The 20,764-nt window shown below is 43.5% G+C and overlaps 1 protein-coding gene and 1 long non-coding RNA gene across 3 annotated transcripts; one reads left to right on the forward strand and one right to left on the reverse strand.

Annotated features, from left to right (window-relative positions):
- Positions 1-4,180: 4,180 nt before the first annotated feature.
- On the forward strand, positions 4,181-19,740 carry LOC122156004 (LIM and senescent cell antigen-like-containing domain protein 3). 2 transcript variants are annotated; one of them, XM_042810415.1, is made up of 2 exons: positions 4,181-4,416; positions 19,396-19,737. In XM_042810415.1, exons 1-2 carry the CDS (start codon positions 4,310-4,312, stop codon positions 19,571-19,573), a joined length of 285 nt encoding a protein of 94 aa, XP_042666349.1. In that variant the 5' UTR covers positions 4,181-4,309; the 3' UTR covers positions 19,574-19,737. The 2 variants fall into 2 exon arrangements, with proteins under 2 accessions (XP_042666349.1, XP_042666348.1); XM_042810414.1 differs by lacking the exon at positions 4,181-4,416 and adding an exon at positions 16,092-17,249 and having other exon boundaries at positions 19,396-19,740.
- Positions 13,970-17,000, reverse strand: LOC122156005. Its single transcript, XR_006167351.1, has 2 exons — positions 16,632-17,000; positions 13,970-14,969 (listed from the first exon to the last, which is right to left on the reverse strand). It is a non-coding gene; the product is annotated as an uncharacterized LOC122156005 (long non-coding RNA).
- Positions 19,741-20,764: the final 1,024 nt, after the last annotated feature.

Raw genomic sequence — 20,764 nt, forward strand, 5'->3', positions numbered from 1 at the left:
GTGTAATGGATGTAAATCCAAGTAGGGCTTTGCAGTGGATGAAGTGCCCCACACTTAGTGCAATCCACACATTAAATATGCATACGTCAGGCTTGATTGATTGCTAAGTGGAGCAGGGTAAAAAACATCTGAGCAGATTTTGGAGTCCCATTAGACACAAGGAAGGAAGCATGTAATTAGGCAATTATTTAGCTCCTTGAATCAACAGTTTAGGCTCCCACAAAGCTTTGAAATTTTCTTTTCAAGGTTCAAGCGCTTAGATCTGTGGCTTGATTTCTCTCTGCTCGTTTCCTTTTATCTTTATCTTCTCCAGCGCTGGCCCAAGGCATGGGGCAGGATTCTTTGGCACCCAGAGCCATATGCTATATGGACAGCAAACCAGGAGCACAGCTGCTCCTCGTGTCAGTGGGAAGGCTCTCCAAGGAAAAGCATGGAAAAGCGAGCAGTTATTGTTTGTTTGTTTTTGTAATTTTATTTTTAATCTGGACTTTCAAGAGTGTTTTCCTTCCAGACCTTGTGAGAAACAGCTGAAAACCAACACTTTGGATGCATCCCTCTTGAGAAACTCATCCCAGTGATAAGCTGGGTCAGCAATGGGGGATGGAGAAACAATGTGGGTGGAGAAATCTGCACTCCTTTCCGCCCCCACTGCTGCCACCTTTTAACTGTGTGTGCTCTGGAGGCATTTGTATACTGTCCTTGCAATGCTCTTTGGATTTATTTTTTTTGACCTTTTGTGCTGCCCTGTAAACAGCTTTTCCTATCACTTCCAAAATCTTCAAACTAAATTTGATTGAAATTGGGTGGTCTGTTCAAAGTTAAAAATGCAAGGATGTGCCACTGGAGTGGAAAATAAAGATCAGTAACATTGATAAAGGCTTCCCTGTGTGGAATGAGAATGCTGAAACCTTGTCTTCCCTACTTTCTGTACTTAATGTGCATTCTCTACGCATAAGAACTCATCAAGTAATGTGCTGAATTAGAAGTATTTGGTGTTTTGGGGTTTTGTTATTATTATTATTACTGTATCTACGTCATGGGCTTTATTGTCATGAATTATCCTTCTCAGCACGGTGAAATATAACCAGTCTTAACTTGTCTTAAATGATTTTAAAATTGCAAAGTTCTTCTGAATACCCACAAAACAGTAGTATTTCCCCAGCATTTTGAGCACATTTCTAAACACTTGCAAGGAATAGCGGTTGCAAAACACTTTTCAGGTGCAAGATATCAGTGACATTCAGATGTGACATATCAAGATAAATGCTTTGTAGGGGTTAAGTGAAAACTCAAGCATGACCCTTTTACCACATAATATGGGATGGATGAAGGACTGCATCGTTTCTGTTTAGGTTTTGTCTTTTGCTGCTTAGACACAGGTGAATATTTCCCTTTAACAAAACACTGAGAGTATGGTTTTCATCACGACCTCATTGGGGCCTTCCAATACTTGAAGGGAGCATGTGAACAGGAGGGGGAATGGCTGTTTATGAGGGTGGATAGTGATAGGACAAGGGGGAATGGATTTAAACTCAGGCAGGGGAGGTTTGGGTTAGATATTAGGAGGAAGTTTTTCACACAGAGGGTGGTGACACACTGGAACAGGTTGCCCAAGGAGGTTGTGGATGCCCCATCCCTGGAGGCATTCAAGGCCAGGCTGGATGTGGCTCTGGGCAGCCTGGTCTGGTGGTTGGCGACCCTGCACATAGCAGGGGGTTGAAACCAGATGATCATTGTGGTCCTTTTCAACCCAGGCCATTCTGTGATTCTATGATTATGAACCAGATGGTAAGCAGAACTTTTTCTTTGGAGGAAGGAGGAAGGCTGGTTGCTTGAGCGAAGAAGCATGCACTGAAATTTGAAGGATGAATCTTCAAAGTGCAGAACATAAAAGGAGGCAATGTATTATCGGTAGCAAGAGGAGCGGTGGTAACTTGGCCTGTCCTCAAAAATTCCCCGGAATGTGAAAGATCCAAGTAGCCCCCTCCTATGCAGGAGGAATGTAAGAATGTAATCTCTTAGAATAGAATTATAAACAGAAGGTAGAGGCTGGAAGGCTGGAGAAGGAAGGGGGGCAGTAGGCACTTGCCTGGGGAATTCTTCCTGCAGAGCTGTCTCCAGCTGTGTTGCTTTCGGGAAATGTTTCAGCAAGTTAGTGGGCAAAAGGCATTTGCATTCTCCAACACCTCACTGGAAACCATCTTTGCAATGTGTATTTGAAATGGAACTTTGCATTTGAGCAACTTCAGACTTGAAGCCTCCTTTCCCATGAGGATTGCTGCGGGATCCCACAGGGCAGAAAAGGAGTCCCACTGGGATTTCTTCCTAATAGATAGATAGCTTGTCTGTGATCTTCTCCTCTTGTCTCCAGGAAGAAAGTCTTTTCTAAAGCAGCTTACACCCCCACTGAGGTGTGCTGTAGAAGCCAGCAAAAAATGCATGCTGCAGAGTTAGTTGACAGCCAGCTCTGTTTTAAAAAACAACCATCTAGCCTTGCATTAGATTGGAGTGGATTCGATCCCCGGTGGCTTTGTAAAGAGCAATTCTGTTAATTTTTGATGGGCTTATCTCATAATACAAAAGCACACGTTTTAGATTGTTACTGTTTAAAATTAATTGTTTGAACAAAGAGGTATCATTGCTACGCTGGTACTTGAACAAAACCTGTTGATAATGATTAGAGGTTGCTGTGCTGTGGGCGTCTGCCACCTCCATCCTGAGCCCATCACAGCTTTCACATTGCATCAACCCACTGACTGACTGCAGGGAGCAGTCATTTAGCTGAGCTCATCCTATTGTGCACTGAGAAATGATTTGAAGCACTTTGTTTGAATCTGGAATGCAGCGTGTTTAGGCAGATATTGCGACCGGTCTCTCTCATTTTTCTGAGGACAGGAGTATGGCTGTGGAGCTCTTGTTGACATTTCAATGTGTGCAGCCTTTAAACATCATATAAATCACTCTGAATCTCTCCAACCATCATCTGTTTGGCATGTTATGGGATTCCACAGTAATTTCTCTTTTTCCATCTTGCAGTATTTTAGATTATATTTTGATGACACTCTGGGCTGAAGCACATTCATAATATTATAAAGAATTACTGTGCTTCTGTTCTGTCTGGAAATCTTGACATAACTGATAAGGAGGGACTTACTCATTAGTACATATTTTAGACTTCCCTCTGTGACAAGGATTACAATAATGCTCTCTTCTATGTATTCCACTGCAAAGTAAACACTTGAACAATAATCTCTGAAATTCACACTAAATAGATCGTTTCCTTTCCTAGACCAAGTGTTAGGTTTCTCTGCTTTTATTAAATGTGAATTCTTTAAAAAAACAAAAAACAAAAAACAAAAAACAAAAAAAAAAAAAAAACAATAAAAGACAACAAAAAAAAGCCTCATCCCTTTGCAACACAGAAGTGAGAACCATGAATTCAGGGTTTGTTTGTGCTGTGAATAAAATCAGAGCAGCGTGAATGTTTTGTCAGTAGCAATGAGGTTTATTTCAAAAGACTTTCCAGTTCAAATGAAGACTTCCATTACTAATTGAGAAGAGACACACAGCTTGCAAATATCTGCTGGCCACCTTCCTGTCCCACAGGAAACCTTCAGCAGTTTCATTCCTGCTTTGCAACCAACACAGGGACGCTCCATCACTGCAGAATGTGACAAAAGACAGGGGGTTGTGTTCTGGTAGCTGAGAGTAGGGGGGGGAAAGGTCATTTTCTGACCAGCACAGTGTCACTGTGCTTCCAGAAGAGTATTTCAGTGCTGATTTCTGAAGTTACCTTGCTGCTGTTTGCTGAATGAATCTCTGTATGAGAGTGTGCTTATGTGCTTGAGTAGCTCCGCATTTTTATAGTGCTTATAAGTTTCTTTGTGTCATAAATTACAGCGGGGAAGAGTTCCTAGCTCCTGGGGGCCCCATGGATTTTCTTTTTTCGCCCCTTTTTTGCTCCATGCTGCCTGGGCTGTGCCATTGGCACCGCACACACCGGAGCTCTCGTGTCGCAACGTGAGCAAAGCAGCGGGGCACCGGGCAGCCTGTGGCGGCCATCCCCGAGGTGTGATCGAGCGATAAAGGAAACGTGGTGCCCTGCAGGAGGGTGTGTACCTATGAGGAACAGGAAGCCAGAGGCGGCTGCCTGCCTGCAGAGGTTCGCGGCTCCGGCAGCGCAGGTGTGCAGACGCCGAGCCTCTTCTCTCCGGGCGTCTTGGCAAGCAGGCTCATCTGGAGGGGAGGAAGACAACCCAAAGCCAAAACACCCCCCCAACAACAACACAAAAGCTCTAGGTAGAGAAATATGACAGCCCTGCAGCTGAAAGAGCTGTCACAGTCAGGTCTGTACAGGAGGAGACGGGATCGCCCGGATAGCGTGGGGCTGCCTGTGTCGCAGGAGGAGAAGCTGAGGTGAGTGCGGAACCAGGGGCAGGGCCGGGGCTGCCAGCAGGCGCAATGCCGGCACGACTACACTGCACGTGTGCAGTCCTGAAGCACAGGAGGACGTAGCAAGAGGGATATAAGAAGCATGCAAGGACCATGTGGCAGCGTGACTGCCTTCTGCGTGTGGCATGGGTAGCTGCCAGCTGATGGTGGCACCTCTGCCTCCTCTTTGCCAAGCCAGCAGCTTGCCACAACCTTGCAGCTTTGCTGATTTAGGATTGTTTTTTTTTTGCCATCCAAAGCAAGACCAGTTGAGCCCCCCAGGCCAGGGATGGAATACTAGGGAAAGTCAGGCTGCCCCCCAGGTCACAGAGGTGTTCTTCAGGGATGGGGCTGAAGGTACAGAATGCAACCGAGCCACTGGGCCCAGCCATAGGGAGGGAGGGCAAGCAGCAGTTGGTGGCTGTGGCCGTCTTCCTGGTGCTATGGCCTCCTGAGCCTGTATGGGGTTTTCTAAGAACCTCTGCTCAGAGCAGAAGGAGAAGGGGGTTGTGTGTAACATGAGCAAGTGCAGATACACATGCGAAATGTAAAAATGCTGAATTTATTTTTTCTCAGTATGCTTAGCATAAAAGCAACCTGTTTCCACATCAAGCTCCCCGGAAAATATTCTTGTGTAAATGCTAACAGAAGCGTCGTTGGAGAGGAAGCACTTCCTACGCCCCAGTGCCTTTTCTTTGGTTTTATTTTTAGAGTATTTTTCATTGTGGATATTTGTGCATTGCGTTGGAGGAATGTGTAACTTATGTGGGTTTTGTTACTGCACTTTCATTACCAATTCCAGAGAGACAGGCATTCAGATTTAGGAGATTTGTTCTTTTTCTTGTTAGGTGTGCTTAACATCCATTTTGAGTATTAATTCCAAATGAATTTCTTAGATGGGCTTTTAATAGCACTGATTGATAGTATACTCATATGATTATAGAATAATCACACTTAGTAGATAAAGATGCGCACAGACTCTTGGCTATATTTTGTTTAGTTTCTTTTATGCAACACTAGCTGTGAGGAAGAATATATCTTATTAGGGAAGTGAAAACTGCTTTTTACAGCTTATATATGAAAATAAGCCATGGTGTTTCTCTTGCATACAGCAGCCTGCTCTATGCACACAAAGGTGGGACCCGTTTGTGGGTGGGAATATGTTGCCTGCACCAGTATGAATCTGAGTGGTTTGATCCTTTCCTGAGCCTCTTCCGGTTCAAGACAAGCAATATGAGACAAGGATCGATCTTGCAAAATAAAATGCAAGCAGAGGAAATGGCAAATCGGGGTACTGGTGAATCAGGTCAGGGCAGAGCACTTGCAGAGGACCGGAGCCCTATTGTGCTTGTCTCTATCTTGAGCAGTGGGTGCTTAGTCAAAGTAGACCTTGCTCCCTCCTAACCTGTTTTTTGTTCTATTTCAGTCCGTGTTGCCAGGTAGCCTTATTTTATGATTTCTGCTGCATTCTCCTCAACAGAAGGCTGTGCTGTTGTAACTATAAAATAATGCCATAACAACAGGGCCAGGAGCAATTGGAGTGAAGAGAAATAGTCCTTTGATTTTCTAACATTGGAAACCTCTGGCTTTTATCATATGCTCCTCCCTCCTCAGTGACAAGGATGCCTGTCCTTAGCACATGTTTTGGGAGTATCTAGAGTCCACAAGAAAGACAAGAGGTTTCTTTCATGTCTGCTAAATATAGCTTGCCATCCTCATTGGCTTTGTCATGCCCTCTTGTATTTTCTCCCTGCAGCTCTTTCTTCTGTCTCCTTTGAATATTGTGTGAACATGAATCCAGATGTTCTACATAATATCAGCCCTCAGGAGCAGAGTACTGTAAACTTCTTTCTCAGTTAAACTACTGTATTTTTCTAATCCTGGGCCAAAAAATGTACTCGACTTGGTCATTTCCTTAGGGTTTCCCATACTTAGGGTGCTGTGCTCTTGCACTGGGCTGGAAAGCAATGTGCTCAATCTCCTAAACATGTACAGTGCTTATGTACCACATTTCCAAGAACCTAAGTTTCTTGAAACAGTTTTTCTTTACAGCATAAAAATAGGTTCTCATGTCAACATAACTTCATGATAGGCTGTGTGCTGTGAGATTCTGAGCTCCATAACAGGAAGCTGATCCTCAGCATCTGTGTCCATTCATGTTGCTTCAGCCAAAGGTTTGACCCCATCATTGTCTCTCAGATCTGCTATTTAGTTTATGATGAGTCAGTCTCTGAGCACATTTCCCTCAGTCTTTTCCAGGAAGGACCATGGCGGTATAGCTGGGCTCTTACCGTTAAATTCTGTAGTTTACATTAAAAGCTGAAAAATACATTTTTACGCTTCACAGAGTCTTTCCAACCATGTGCTGAACGTAGGTGCCAGATCATCTCGAGGGGCATTCATGCAGTGTTGGATATCTGTGGGTCCTGAGGGGGCTGGGGAGCTCCAGTCAACCCTGTGGAGGAGGGTGAGGCCATTTCAAGGAAAGCCACTGACAGCCATAAATAGCAGCTCCCAGATCAGTGAGGTAGGGTAGGGCAGATCTCTGAGAGATGGAACAGACACAGCACTTACTGAACTGTGTGCAAGCTGGGAAATCAGCTGCTTTTTAAATTATTATTGATACATTTTCTGAATTGAGGGATAGGCTTATTCTATTCCAGCTATATTAATTTGGTGAATTAAAATAAAAGACATCGCTGATAAATCTTGTCTTGCTCTGTCATTAGAAATGGTGTTCAAAAAGTTCCCTAACTGTGCTGAGCTACTCTTTCTTTTCTCAGCAAACAGGATGCAAAGGAAATTGTAAGCATACGTTCATCATTAATCATTAGGAGTCACTTAACAGTAGCAGCATGTTCACTATTTTTGCATGTCCCACTTCTGTTCTCATGCTCTTTGCAAAATGCATAGTGATTCCTCTGAAAAAAAAATGATACTGTATTCCAAAGTGGAATTCAAGGCATTGGGAAAAGCAGGGGCAGTTCTCTTTTTAATACTTACACTTATAATAAATTTCATCAAATTCAAATACAATTGAAAGTGTAAATGACTTTAGAAGAGCTTGGTCTTGTGTTTTTACCAGTGAAATTCAGCATCAGCTGCAAATAATCTTTAGCAAGCTTCACTCAGTGATTGTTAGTTACCCAAACAGTTCACTGCTCTGTTCTCCTATGCAGAAAGCTCAGTAGATATTCTCTACATTAGCAGCGTTAAAGTTTCTGCCCCTTTGTGCTCTACCACTGAAGCTGATGGGTACATCTGTGCAAGTAGGTTGCTGTTTCTGAATTGGCAACTCTGACTTCCTGCTAGGGCAGTTCAGCCTCCTGCCCTCCTGCACACATTGGCTCGAGGCACGTGGACGTGCCCCAAAATTTTGTGCACAAAGGCTCCCTCGCAGATGAAATGGGAAACATAAGCACATTCTTACACCCCACTCAGCCTTGGGGGGATAAACTCTGTGCTGCAAAGCTCAGAGAGAATAAAAGCAGGTGAGAATAAAAAGAAATACATGAATACTCCCCCCAGCTGCCAGATAATGGCAGTGTGGTAGGGCCGAGTGTCTCCCTTGCCTTTTGAGATTCTAGGAGCTGTGCAAGCTCAGTAGTCTCCTCAGCCTGCCATCAAGAGCCTACATGTAATAGACAGCAAATTGGTGCAGGTGTTTCAGCCACATGTCCTGCCCAATGACCTTCTGTCCCTGAAGTCAGAAAGAACAGATCTGTAACTGGAAACCTGCTTAATTTAATTTGCACTGACAACATTTCTTAATAGCATCACAAATGTTAACATTTACTTAACCTCTTTCTGCAGAGTAAAGAACTGGCTGGAAGGCTGAGCCCAGAGAGTGGTGGTGAATGGTCTTAAATGCAGATGGTGATCAGTCACAAATGATGTTCCCCTAGGGTTGATATTGGGGCTGGTCCAATTATATGTTTATTGGTGATCTGGACAAGGAGATTGAGTGTGATTTCAGTGAGTTTGCCAAGTTGGGAGGAAGCAGTGATCTGCCTGGGGTTAGGAAGACCCTTCAGAGGAAACTGGACAGGTTGGATCTGTGGACTGAGACCAATTGGATGAAGTTCAACAAGTCCCAGTGATGGGTCTTGCATTTTGGTCCCAACTACCCCAGGCATCGCTACAGGCTTGGGTCAGAGTGGCTAGAATGCTGTGTGGAGGAGGAGGGTCTGGGGGTGTTAGTTGACAGCTGGCTGATTATGAGCCAGCAGTGTGCCCAGGTGACCAAGAAGGCCAGTGGCATCTTGGCTTGTATCACAATTAGTGTTGTCAGCTAGAGCAGGGAGGTGATTGTCCTCAGCTCTGGTGAGGCTGCACCTCAGGTACTGTGTTCAGTTCTGGGCCTCTCACTGCAAGAAAGACAGTGAGGCCCTGAAGTATGTCCAGAGAAGGGCAACAGAGCTGTGGAGAGTCTGGAACACAAGTCTTATGGGGAGCAGCTGAGGGAAGTGAAATTGTTTAGTCTGGAGAAGAGGAGGCTCAGAGAGATCTCATTGGTCTCTACAATGACCTGAAAGGAAATTGTGGCACAGTGGGGGTCAGCATCTTCGCCTAGGGAACAGTGATAGAATGAGAAGTGTTGAGTTCAGATGCATTTCTTCTCAGGAGTGGGGAGGCAGTGGTGCAGGCTGCCCAAGGAGGGGGTGGAGTGACCATCCCTGGAGGTGTTCAGGAACCGTGTGGATGTGGCACTGAAGGATGTGGTCAGTGAGCATGGTGGGGGTGGGCTGGTGGTTGGACTGGATGATCTTAGAGGTCCTTTCCAACCTTAATGATTCTATCATTAAGTTCAGCTTCTTTGTAGTGCCAGTATTAGTGAGTAAAGCAGTAATATTTCAGTATGTTGTTAAAAAAAAAAATAAATCAATTTGTTAGATCATCAAAAGCTTGAAAATAAATGTTCAGTCGCAAAAAAAATGCAGTTCATCACTGTGATGGCTAGAAACTCTGTTGGAGTAATACAATTGGGACCTGAAAATATCAATCTGAAGCAGATGCTTTGGAAATCCTGATTAAAAAAACACTTTGGCTCATCCGCTGGATGCTCTAATTGAGAAGAGTATTTGTCCATGTAAATGGTAGCATTGAGTTTTTATTGCTATTAATTATAGTAACATCCAGCCAGCACAAATGTGTTTCACGGTTCCATTTTCATACTTCCGCACTTAGAGCTTGTGAGATATCCAAATGACTAGAGGCCGTGCTTTTCATTTGTGCTTTTCATTTCATTACTTCAGGGGTTAAAATAACGCACACCAAACACACCCTATTTCTCTTGCCTTCTTGCTCACCCCTTGTCTTTCAGATTGCATAATAACTCCAACGCAGTTTTGCTTGACTTGCTCACCCTGGCTATAACCTCCTGTGACTCCAAATGACTGGAGGTAAATGCCTGCGTGACAGAAACTACTGCTGCTCCTACGTTTGCTTCATTGTAACAGTCAGCAATTTCCGCAAATCTGTTGAGCTTCAGTGATGATAGCAACTAGGATCTTTGTTGCTCTGAGAGCATTATCTGGGGAAGTATAAATTGTAGTTTTGGGTTTTTTTTTTTTTTGCGTTTGATTTCAGCTGTTTTGATAGCATCTTATCAAACATTCTTTCCAGAAAATATAACGTGATTGCTCATTGTTCTTCATTGTAATTTAGTTCTCCTTCGAATGAAGTCCGTCACACTGGACTGAATTTACGTATGGAAATACTCTGCAGAGGAGAGGCTAAATTGTGAAAGCTAATATGTAGACGTCACAATCTATTAAATAGCCAGTCTGCAGGCGCTGGGGAGAACAAGCTTGAAAAGGGTGTAGTACTGGGTTTCTCCTATTTTTCTCTTCCGGCGTCTCTTAGCTGTTCCACATGCCAGGCTGACGGGTGTCCTCGAGGGACCCATGTGCTGTTCCATGATGCTCTCCAGATGCAGAAGCAGCTCTAACAGTGCCCAAGTGCAGGAGACAGAGTAGAGAGCGGGCCTTTTATGGGGCTTCCCTGGGTGGTAATCCCAGCTCGCAGCCAGCAGTGGCTCCATGGCTCCCCAGACACTCTGTGACATTCTCTGATGCTTTTCCATCTCCTAGAGCTCCTCCACTCTCACCTCGCACCCAGGAATCTCAGGGTGCTTCCCAAATGCAAGCGATGCTCTGAATTTTGGTGTGCGTTATCTAGTGTTATCTAGTTCTGGGTTTAGGTAGCTCTTGACAGCATTCTGAAGTAATGATTTCATACATATTGTCCTGTGAGCAGTGGTTTTAGATGATGCTACTCAGCTGTGCCATGAGACTGTATGTTGCTTTGAGATTCATCCTTATATATGAACAAGATGAAGCATCATAACATTGACAGGAGCTTTTTTGCCAACGAAAGGGACTTGCTACATGATTTTTGTGATATTTCCTTGTAGTTTTCCTGCTTTTTCTGCATGCTCTGGTCATGATAGAGCTAGAAGAAAATTAATTGAAAGTTTTTAGCTATTAGCCTCATAAAAAGAAAAAGAAAGTAACAAATTGGCAGAAAGCCAGTGATACCTGGCAGTATTTCTCAGTTGTGCCTTTCTAAATAAAAGATCCAAGAGATTCAGCTCTTCCAGCAAGAAATGTATGGATGAAGGTGAAGCTGTTGTCTTTTCTAGCCAGTAAAGTCCATGCACACTGTGCTCTTGAACTCTGTTCCTATGCAGCTATTAGAAAAATGTTACCCACTTGGAATAGTGACTCAAAACTGCCCTTGCTCATTGTGCTCTTTTTCCGTATGGAAAGTTTGCGTTTCAAGCTTTTTGTTTCACGTGATATTCGGCTTTTGGTATGTTGTTTTGTACATTCTTCCTTGATGGCTTTAAAGACTGAAGTGTACACTATGTTTCTAATATCTTTAATAAGCTGTTCCTTACATGTCATCTTCTTTTCATAAGGTGCATGCCAGCACCGCAGCCTTGGTATAGCTCTGGTAGCGACCTGGCTGCAAGTTAGGAATTTTGCCTGAAGTGTACAAGCAGTTGCTTATTTTTAAACAGCATTCCCTTTTTAAGCTAATCCTCACACTATACCCACACCTTCAGTGTTATGTAGCAAAGAGGAAGGAGGTTTGGTAGGGCTTGAGCCCCCTGATTCAAAGCAAAAAGCCCTGCCTGCACTCTCCATTCCCTTTTATTCTGCTGAGCAGATTGCCCAGTGAACCCCAGCTTCGCTCCCTCAGATAAGCCTGGTAAATGTGAACTTCTTCCATTTTTCCTCATGAAGTTGCTTCTGGTATCACAAGCGTGTGTTGGATTCATTCAGTCCTGCTTCACTCACTTAGGATCCGTCAACTGTTGGGGTGAAAATTTAATTTAAAAAAATTTTTTTAATCTTGTAACTAAGCCTTTGGATTGGAAAATGCTTGGCAAGTGTTGCTATTCAGTAACTGTTACTGGAATTCCTTTGTGCTGACTTGAAATGTGTGAGACCCATACCCAATAGCTAATAAAATACAGGATGAAGACCCTTGCTTTGCGTTACACAAAATTTTGTGACTGTCGTAATGGAGTATAAGGGTACTGCTATTTTGGATTAGCTTTATTTCTCAATATATGACTCATGCATGACTCTTAGGAACACAAATTGCTTCTGATTATTCTCTTTCATCTGTTGAATATTAGTGCCAGTGCTTAATTTTGCTGTAGTAACTGAAGATGGCTTAGCTGCCTTCCCTCTTGCTGGTTTTAAAGCTGAGTGAAACTGCAGTGAACATGTGAAGAAAAAAATGGGAAACCAAACCCCAGAATGACTCACAATTGCAATTTAATTTGTGAGTGAAGCGAATTAAAAGAGGAAGAGCTGAAAAGACGTTTCCTTTACCACGTGCTGCCTTCTACCCCAAACAAATTGTTTAATTCAGGAAGTGAAAAATGTCATTGTTACAAACCTGAGACTGGAAAAGCAGACTTACTGAAGGTGAAAAAATTCTTCTGAAGGTGCAGATTAGTGGCAGTATTGAGAAGGATTTGGGAGACGAGCAAGTGCTGTCCCTCAGCACCCAGGCTGAAGGTCAGTCCTTAGCACGTTCTCTCCGGTGCAGACATTGCTATAATAAGAGCATCATTTACAGCCAAAAAGTCTGCTGCTGGCTGTCATCTCAGCCCTATAAGGAACTTCGTGGACATCGTGGAAGTCTTTCCTGGCAGGCTGGATGTTACTTTTAGTCAAGGAATTAATTATAGCTCTTGGGTGAGCTGTTCAGGTCAGAGGGCTCAGTTTGTAAAAGCATTGGTACCAGCCGGTGCAGGTGGACAGTGAGGGCAGGAGCAAAGATTGATATCTCCCTTTACTTGAAGGATTCAGGGATGTGTTTGTAGTGAATTTCAGTAGCAGGGGACATGAACTGAATATTAGTGCCAGGAAAATGTTATTTTTGAGAGATTTCCTAAGGTTTGAAATGTCAGGAGATGCAAAGATCAACCTTGTACATTTTTATGTATTTGGACTTTGAATTTGTTCCTTAAGCAAGGGAGGAGGAGCACACGAACACTTAATTGTAATTTGGTTGCAATTGTCTGACTGCTCTCAATTCTCTTTCACTTTGCTTTCTACTGCTTTGATTTCCAAAGGTTGAAGTGTTATCCTGCCCAAACGCTTTCAAATGTTAGAAGTATATGAAGTTGGTGTTCTGATGTTTACATCCAAATAGAAATATTCTTTCAAGCTTACTGGGCCTGATATTGTCTCCTTGTTGATGAAAATTCATTTTAGAGTGGGTCTCTTTTTTATTATTCTTTCGTTAGGCAAGAGGATAGAAATTATATTATATGAAATGCATTGTTGTAAGTGCATCTTTAAAATTTATTGAGTTGGAAGAGTTTGGGTACAGTACATTTAGCCCAGAGAAGTACCCATACAGTTAACTACACAGTAGGCATATGGTAAAAATGGCTGTGATCGGATGCCATGTCTCTTGTAGCACAGATTTTCTAGTGCACCTGTATAACACTTGGCCTTTTTGTTTTGTTTTTATCTCTGTATAAGATGCAAAAATAGTAGCAACGGAAGAAATGGCCCTTTCAAAAAGGATCAAATATCTGTGCTCATTAGAAATCATTTTACACAAATCATGGCTTCGTTTGGTAATGTTTGCAATTAGCAGAAGACAATACTGTAGGCTGTTTTTTTTGTTTGATTGGTTTTTTTTGTTTTTAATATTTAATGCAACAGAAAATTACTACAACTAAATATTGCTCTCCCTTTCTATGAACCCTGTTAGAGACTAATTTCTCACTGTGCTTGTATGGCTGATGAAAAAAGCTGTGTGGGAAGGTGCTGCATACCTGATTACTCCAGTCGTGTTCATTTCCTTATGAAGAGATGGAATGTGAACCTTCTCCATTTGCAGAGACCAAAGCATATTTTGGACATGTTTATACTGGAATACGTTTATACTGAAGTATTTGCAACAGATAGAGTTGTCTTTTTGTTTGCCCTGCTTAAACTCCCACCACAGAAGCTTAATCATGCTTTCTGTGGCTAATGCCAAATGATGAAACTTTCAGGACCGCTTGGAATTCACCTGGTTTTTATTGCAGTGGTTTCAAGGTGGTTTTCCATCCTTTTCAACAGAAGCAGAGCAGTGCTGGGCACATGAAAAGCCTGCATATTGTGTACGTCTTCATTATGGAAAAGATTTACTCCTTATTTCCAATTGCTTGTAGAGATGAACAATTACAACAGGCAGAACCCAGGAGTGTTTTCAATGTCAGTAAAGAAGACATAAAAGACCAATTAGCACTTAAAAAGTCAGTGCAGAAATCAGCACGTGGCACTCCAGATTCATGCTGGTTTAATGGCAAAGCTTCTCCTCTAGTTGTTCTGCATTTTGCATGCTACAGTTAAAGTGAAATCACCCCTACCTCTGTGGGAAAGGGAGGGCTGCGTTCTGTTTGCTTATCCATCCCGACGGGGTGCTTGGCTTCCTGAAAGCAGTGGTGATGCAGCAGGTTTGCTCTCAGCCGGCAGCGTTATTTCGGGGCACCGGGCAGACTGCCAAGCAGCAGCTGCCTTTGCCAAGCACCTTGTTTGGAGCAGTGACTGCTGAGCACTTCTATTTGGGGAATGGAGCAAGGCACTCGGCAGGGCTCGCAGCCTCCCAGCCTTCTCTGTAAGAGTCCCTGTCCACTGGCACCAGTGGGCAGCCAGGAAAGTTCTCCTGAGAAAGCAGTTTCTCCTGGTGGGAGCGGAGAAACCACAAAGAGGCACATTTGATTTTCCTACTGTTTTTCACAGCGGCAGTGGTATGCTACCCCTCCTCTCTCTGCCTTTTTCTCTTGTTGTCACCTCAGCCATCAGCTTTTTCATCTGCTGAGACCCCCATGTACCAATGGGAGCCACTCTGTCACCTTCCTCCCTACTTACCTCCTCCAATTCAACACTGACCTTCTCCTTGCTCTCCCTGCCAAGGCAGGTAGGTCTTGATGCAGCTCTGGGGAATGTCAGCAGCCCCTCCTGGCCTGATGACTCCTCACTCCCTGGTCCATGTCACCTTAGGGTTACGCTGAGCTACTGGTGAAGATACAAAAGGTCTTAGCCTGGTGTAGATCATAGCAGCAAAGTGACAAAAAAAAAGAGAGAGAAGGATGATCAGCTACTCTGCATTTGTGGATTACCAGACTATCCCTGTAGAAACTGTGTTTTGTTTTGGTAGCCGGAAGGCCCTTTTTAAACTCCTGGCAAGCTTTTTTATTCCCTCACAGAGAAGGAGTCAGGAGTAACTCCGTTAGCAGCAGTGCCAGAGGTCTGCAGAACAAGTCTGCTTGTGCCAGCAGGCACCTCAGTGAGCACAGAAGACATGGGTGCTATAGCAGGAGGAGAAGCCTTTCTCTCCAGCACTGCTTCCCGCAGCGGTGCTCCAGCAAGGACATCATGGCCTGTAGCTATGACCCAAGCACTGCTTCCTCTAGATCTTGTCCCACAGCAGATAAATATAGGGCTTGAGCTCCAGCCTCCTTGGCCTGTTAAAACCTGCAGCTCTCAGTGATTCTAAGATGGATAATCAGACCTGCGGGTGCATAAACACGCAGGTCATGCTTCCTTGGCCCCACCTGCCGTGATGTCTTCTGACACACGGGAGCAGCTTGCTTGGAAGCCACCAAGGGGGGTTAAAGGAAGACCCCTGACCAAACCCATTTCTGAAATCTGGCTTATTTGGTTTTGCTTTCCAGAAGAAAACCTGTAGCACTGCATTGGCCAGGCCATGGGAAGTCAGCGATTTGTGAGCGCAGGTTTGTGCTGAGAGCAACATGTCCTCTGCTGGGCGCTCAGTTACTCCAGCCAGTGCTGAGATATGTGGTCCAGAGCTCACTCAAGGCTCAAGAGTGAATTTCTTAGTTTTTTTAGGTGCTGGAAGTGTATGAACAAGTGTATGAACAATCCCAGTCCCTTGACTGGGATTTCTCACACATCCTTTGTTATCATCTATTTCTGATTTCTCTGCTTGTTCCCTCTAGCCTTCTTCCTGTCCTTTTGCACTTTCTTTTGCTCCCTGAAACTTCTCTGGATACCAGCATGCTGTGTGTCATGAGCACAAAATGTATGTGCCTTTGCTGCCTGATCAGTTGCTAACAAAGCTGTGTTCATTTCATGCAAAAGGTAGTTACCTAGGACTGTTTTCCAGAAGCCCTTTTTGGTTTTGTTTGATGTTACATGTTCCTGGAAGCTGCCTGTCCCAAGCAAGGTGGAGCTTGCAGGAGGGCAAACCTGCAACTGGTGATACCATTCCCAGTAAGGAATGCAAGACAGATTTTTGAAGAGAGCGTAACTATAAAATAATTGCAACATTGGGAGGACTTTCTGTGGTGAAGAAATGATTAATTTTCACTCTTGCTTCTTTCTTCCTGGTCTTGCTTTCTTACTTCAGCATTTAAATATATGGGGCATCCTTGTGTTAAGTGATTGTTCTGAACACAGCACAGTGCTGAAAATCGAGCTCCATTTCAGTTCCTTCATCTGCTGCCTATTATAGCATACTTGCCACTTCAGTTAACAGCCTGCGAGGCAAAACAGAAAACAAACTGTCCCTCTGTATCTATGTTTTGTGTGAAGTGCTGACAAGAAGGAAGATGCCTGTAGATAAATGCAATGTATATGACTTAGAAGATATAAGTGGAGCATTAAAGGGCATTTTTACAGTGTAATTATTATATCCAAGCATGAAACAATATTTACCTAATGACAGAAGCCTCCTCTTCGTGCTGGTTAGCTCATGACAAAGCGGTGTTGGAATCCGCCTCCATCCCCTCAGCAGACAGGAGCTGTGGACAAGTTTGCTGAGGTTCATGTTGGCTCACACAGGTTGCTCACAAAACAGCTCTCCGGGCCCAAGAGGATTTCTCCATCGGCAGCCAGCAGCAAAGCCCCTTTCCAGCATCTGGGTGTGCATGACAGCCCGGTGCTGGAATGTGCTCCTCCGCAGGCCAGCTTTTAACTTGAAGCTCTGGCAGGGCGCTGGGTAGCTCTGGCTCAATGACACAGAGCTGCTGAAAGTCAGTCACTTGGTTTGGGAACAAGGGGAAGCCCAGCACATTGTTCTGCTGCCTTTGCCTCCAGCTCCCTCGCGATATAAGCACAGAATATATATAGCCGTGATAGCAGCTAGAGGAACATGGACTTCCAGCATAGAGGTCACCCCTACGCGATACCAGAGGATGAAGAGATTGCTCACAGGGTCTCTCACAATGCCTACAACTCGGCGGGAAATGAAGGCGAGAAACCAGTGTCGAAACTGCAGCGTAGGCACAGTGACATTAAACTCTACAAAGAGTTTTGTGACTTCTACGCAAAATTGTAAGTCCGCGCTGTTCAGCTCTGGGCTGTAACTGCAGTGACATTATTGGCATACCGTCGCTGTGTTTTTTACCGTCTGGGCTCTGTAAGCCATACTCTAAGGCAGCCTTTACCACAGTTCTGTGTTTGATACGTTGCCAGTTGTAATCATCAACTAAAATTTGAGCTGGTGCCGTGAACTTAATCAGTAATTGCGTCAGAAGTTTTTATTGGGGTTTGAAGCAGGGTTGGTATTTGCCAAGTAGTCTCTGACTTCAGATTGTTTGCTTGTTTTGGGCAAACGTGCAGACTGTTTCACTAATGGAGGACTGTTGCATGCATCACTGTTTTTACATGCGTGTTTTTACTTGGATTACATTTTTTCTCTGACAGCACTTAGCATTAAATAACTTACAAGTTTAACATCCTTAATACTCAGGAACTGGTGAGGTGATGGTGAGGCTCATGGTTTATGTTGTGATTACTGCTCATTCAGATTAACTTAGGGTGGGTGAAGTGTCTGGCTTTTTTCCCCCTGCAGAAAACATATGTAATCCGTGTAGCCCATTGGCTAACTGTGTGCTTAACTACACTTTATACATACGATCACTGCCGCTTTTCAATATGTTGATCTCTCAAGTGTGAAATAGACTGTTCCTTAGTCTGACCTCCTTCATGAAATTTGGCCACTCACTGTTTTGCTGTAAGAACAGTGAGTATTTTGATGGCAGAGTTGTCTTCTGCAAAGTGCTCCTGAGAGAGAAAAAAAAGATACAGCTATTAATAACTGGTCGGATGTGACCTTGTGTATGGCTCTTCTGTGGTACAGTGTAAGCAATAGATAAAGCACATTCCTTGTGGAGCTATGTGGTAGGTGTATACTTGCTAACTCGAATGTTGTGCAAGGACTGAATACAATTCCTGTCAAGCCTGAAGGGAGCCAAGAGGTGTTATCCTCTCAGAGGGCAAGTCTTGGCATCTTACACAGGACCCAGCGCTCCGCACTGGCAAATGCAGCAGATTTCTTTACTATATCCAAATCTGTGCCTGTGTGTAAAATAATGTCCCAGTAATTGTCCAGACAGTGCTTTTGTCAGTTGTGGTCAGATTGTATGAAACTAGACTATTGCCCTGTATTTGCTCTCTGCTATCAAGTGATATTAGGGCAGAGAAATGACCCTGAAAGGCATAGCTTTGAGAACACAAGTATTAGTAAGAAGGCACTTGCAAAGGACAAGAAAGTGACCCTTTTTTGGTACTAGAGCCTTAAGTGTAAGACAGCTGTACTGACTGTTGCATAAGTGAACACAATCCTAGTGAAGTTGCAATCCCCTGATATTTTCACACTCATTCTATGGTCACATGCCTTTGAGAAGCAATCAAGATTGCTTTTTGAGGTTTTCTTTTTTTTTTCATCACCAGTTTTTGTTGCCCTGTGCCTGGGTCATGGTGGAGCACCCCAGCTCTGCAGCTAGAGCATTCCCACCTTCTCCTTGTCCTTGGTCTGGTGCTGGGGTGCTGTGATCTGCTTTTATGGAGATGAACCCTAACAAACCAACCAAAAACCCTATGACTTTAAACTATTATTTCTACAAGTTGTATATGGCTTGAAGTGATTTTACAGATTTGATTGTTTACCTGCTGTGGTTTTCAAGTAATCTGCCAGACAAAATATTTTAAACTCTTTCACGTTGCTTGCTTATAGCTTTTGAATTAATGCTGTTATATGCTCATATTCTAGAATTCTCGTATTCTAGAATTATGAATTATTTCAGAATTAACATTTATATTTTCTAGTGTGAAGTCCTCAATTACTGCTAACATTTGCCCTTATTTTCTGTAATTCAAATGTATTCCACGACTCTTATATTAGTTCTTTGAATTACCTGCCTTTTCTCATCATAAAGAGACAGCAAATTCATCTGTGACAATAATCAGTAGTTATTAGAGCACATTGTGGGGTTTTTATTTCCAAAGTGTTTGGAGCCAGAGGGAAACAACAGTTTTATTTCTAAGGGAGCACCACAAGTCATTGAGTTCATGGAGAAGTTTTCAGTGGGCAGCCTAGCATAAGGCTGATGCCATTGGCTTTGGAAAAAGTAGAGAACCAGAATCAGTTGTGCTGCCTTTGGGGCTCATTTTCTTTCTGTTTCTTGTTTTTGTACAGCAACATGGCAAACGCACTCGCAAATGCCATCTGTGAGCGCTGTAGAGGGGGCTTTGCACCAGCAGAGAAAATTGTCAACAGCAATGGTGAGCTGTACCACGAGCAGTGCTTCGTGTGTGCCCAGTGCTTCCAGCAGTTTCCTGAAGGGCTCTTCTATGAGGTAAGCTGGGAGAAGTAACTGCAGACTGATCGATACCTTAGCAAGTGTTGTTGAAGAAATGGAGTTCCAAAAGATTGTGCCTGGTATAGGGGAGAAGAAAGAAGAAATGTTTATGTGGCTGTTTGAAGTATATCAGTGTGTATAACCTTATTTAAGTGTGTAACTTAGTGTTACTAGGGCTGAGAAAAGAACTTTTGGAGATTTCTCTCCCTGTGCGTGTTTTTTTTTCCCTTAAAATCTATAGACTGTATATTGTATCAGAAATACAGGAAAAGCATTCTTCTTAGAAGAGAGTCATCAAAGGGAAATCCCAGCATCCTGCAGTCTTTAGGAGGTTTATTGCTGAGTGAGTGAGTGAGTGAGTGAGGCCTGCACAGCTTCTGAAATACTGTTTGTAGAGATGACCTGTAAGCCAGCGTGCTGAGATTGAAGTGTGTTGACAGCCAAAATCAGATGATGCCTGAGTCAGGTAAACCCAGCATTTAATATACCCCATTCACCTTTCTTTAACCCTAGGTGTAAGGAAGGGTAGATCATGGCAGACAGGTTTTATCATTATTATTACCTGAAGCTTGTGGATGGCTAGCTGAGGTTCAAACAGATTAAAGGCAGAGTTCTCAAAATTGTCAAATGTTTAGTTGCTTCTGAAAATCCTGTTCTAACCCACTTCACATGCAGTGCCATCGTTGCATCAAGAGCACATTGCATTTTCCACGGTGGTGTTTTTAATTATACTGTATGGTTTGGAGAAGGAGACTGGGCAAGGAGTGTTAATTGGAAAAGGAGGCTGGCAAAGGGGATTCCTGGTCTTGCTTTCTCTCACCTTGCTTGAGGATCAAAAGGTTTCTCAGTGCAGTAGAGATAGTGTTGAACGATTTGTGGCAAAATGAACCAGCAGTGGTCCATGACACATCAAAAGGTGGGCTGCAAAACAGTAGCAATTAAGGAAAGACAAAACAAAACACCCCTTAGATACTTACACCTTGCATTATTATTGTTAGTATTCCATGAGTTGCTCCCTGCTTGCAGGCATGGTGAAGAGTCTGCCGTGACATGTTAAGACCTGAGTCAAATATGAAGTGATACATACGTTTTAAAAGTAAAACATCTGTTGATAAAACTGTCTTAAAAGAATAAAAGGTATTTTCTCTAAATAATGAGCACTTTATTCATCATTTTTCTGACTCTCAAATAACAGTGGGACAATCC

This window comes from Centrocercus urophasianus, unplaced genomic scaffold (assembly GCF_019232065.1).
Source record: "Centrocercus urophasianus isolate 14NV4802_14NV808 unplaced genomic scaffold, USGS_Curo_1.0 seq_12, whole genome shotgun sequence".
NCBI classification, from domain to species: Eukaryota; Metazoa; Chordata; class Aves; order Galliformes; family Phasianidae; genus Centrocercus; species Centrocercus urophasianus.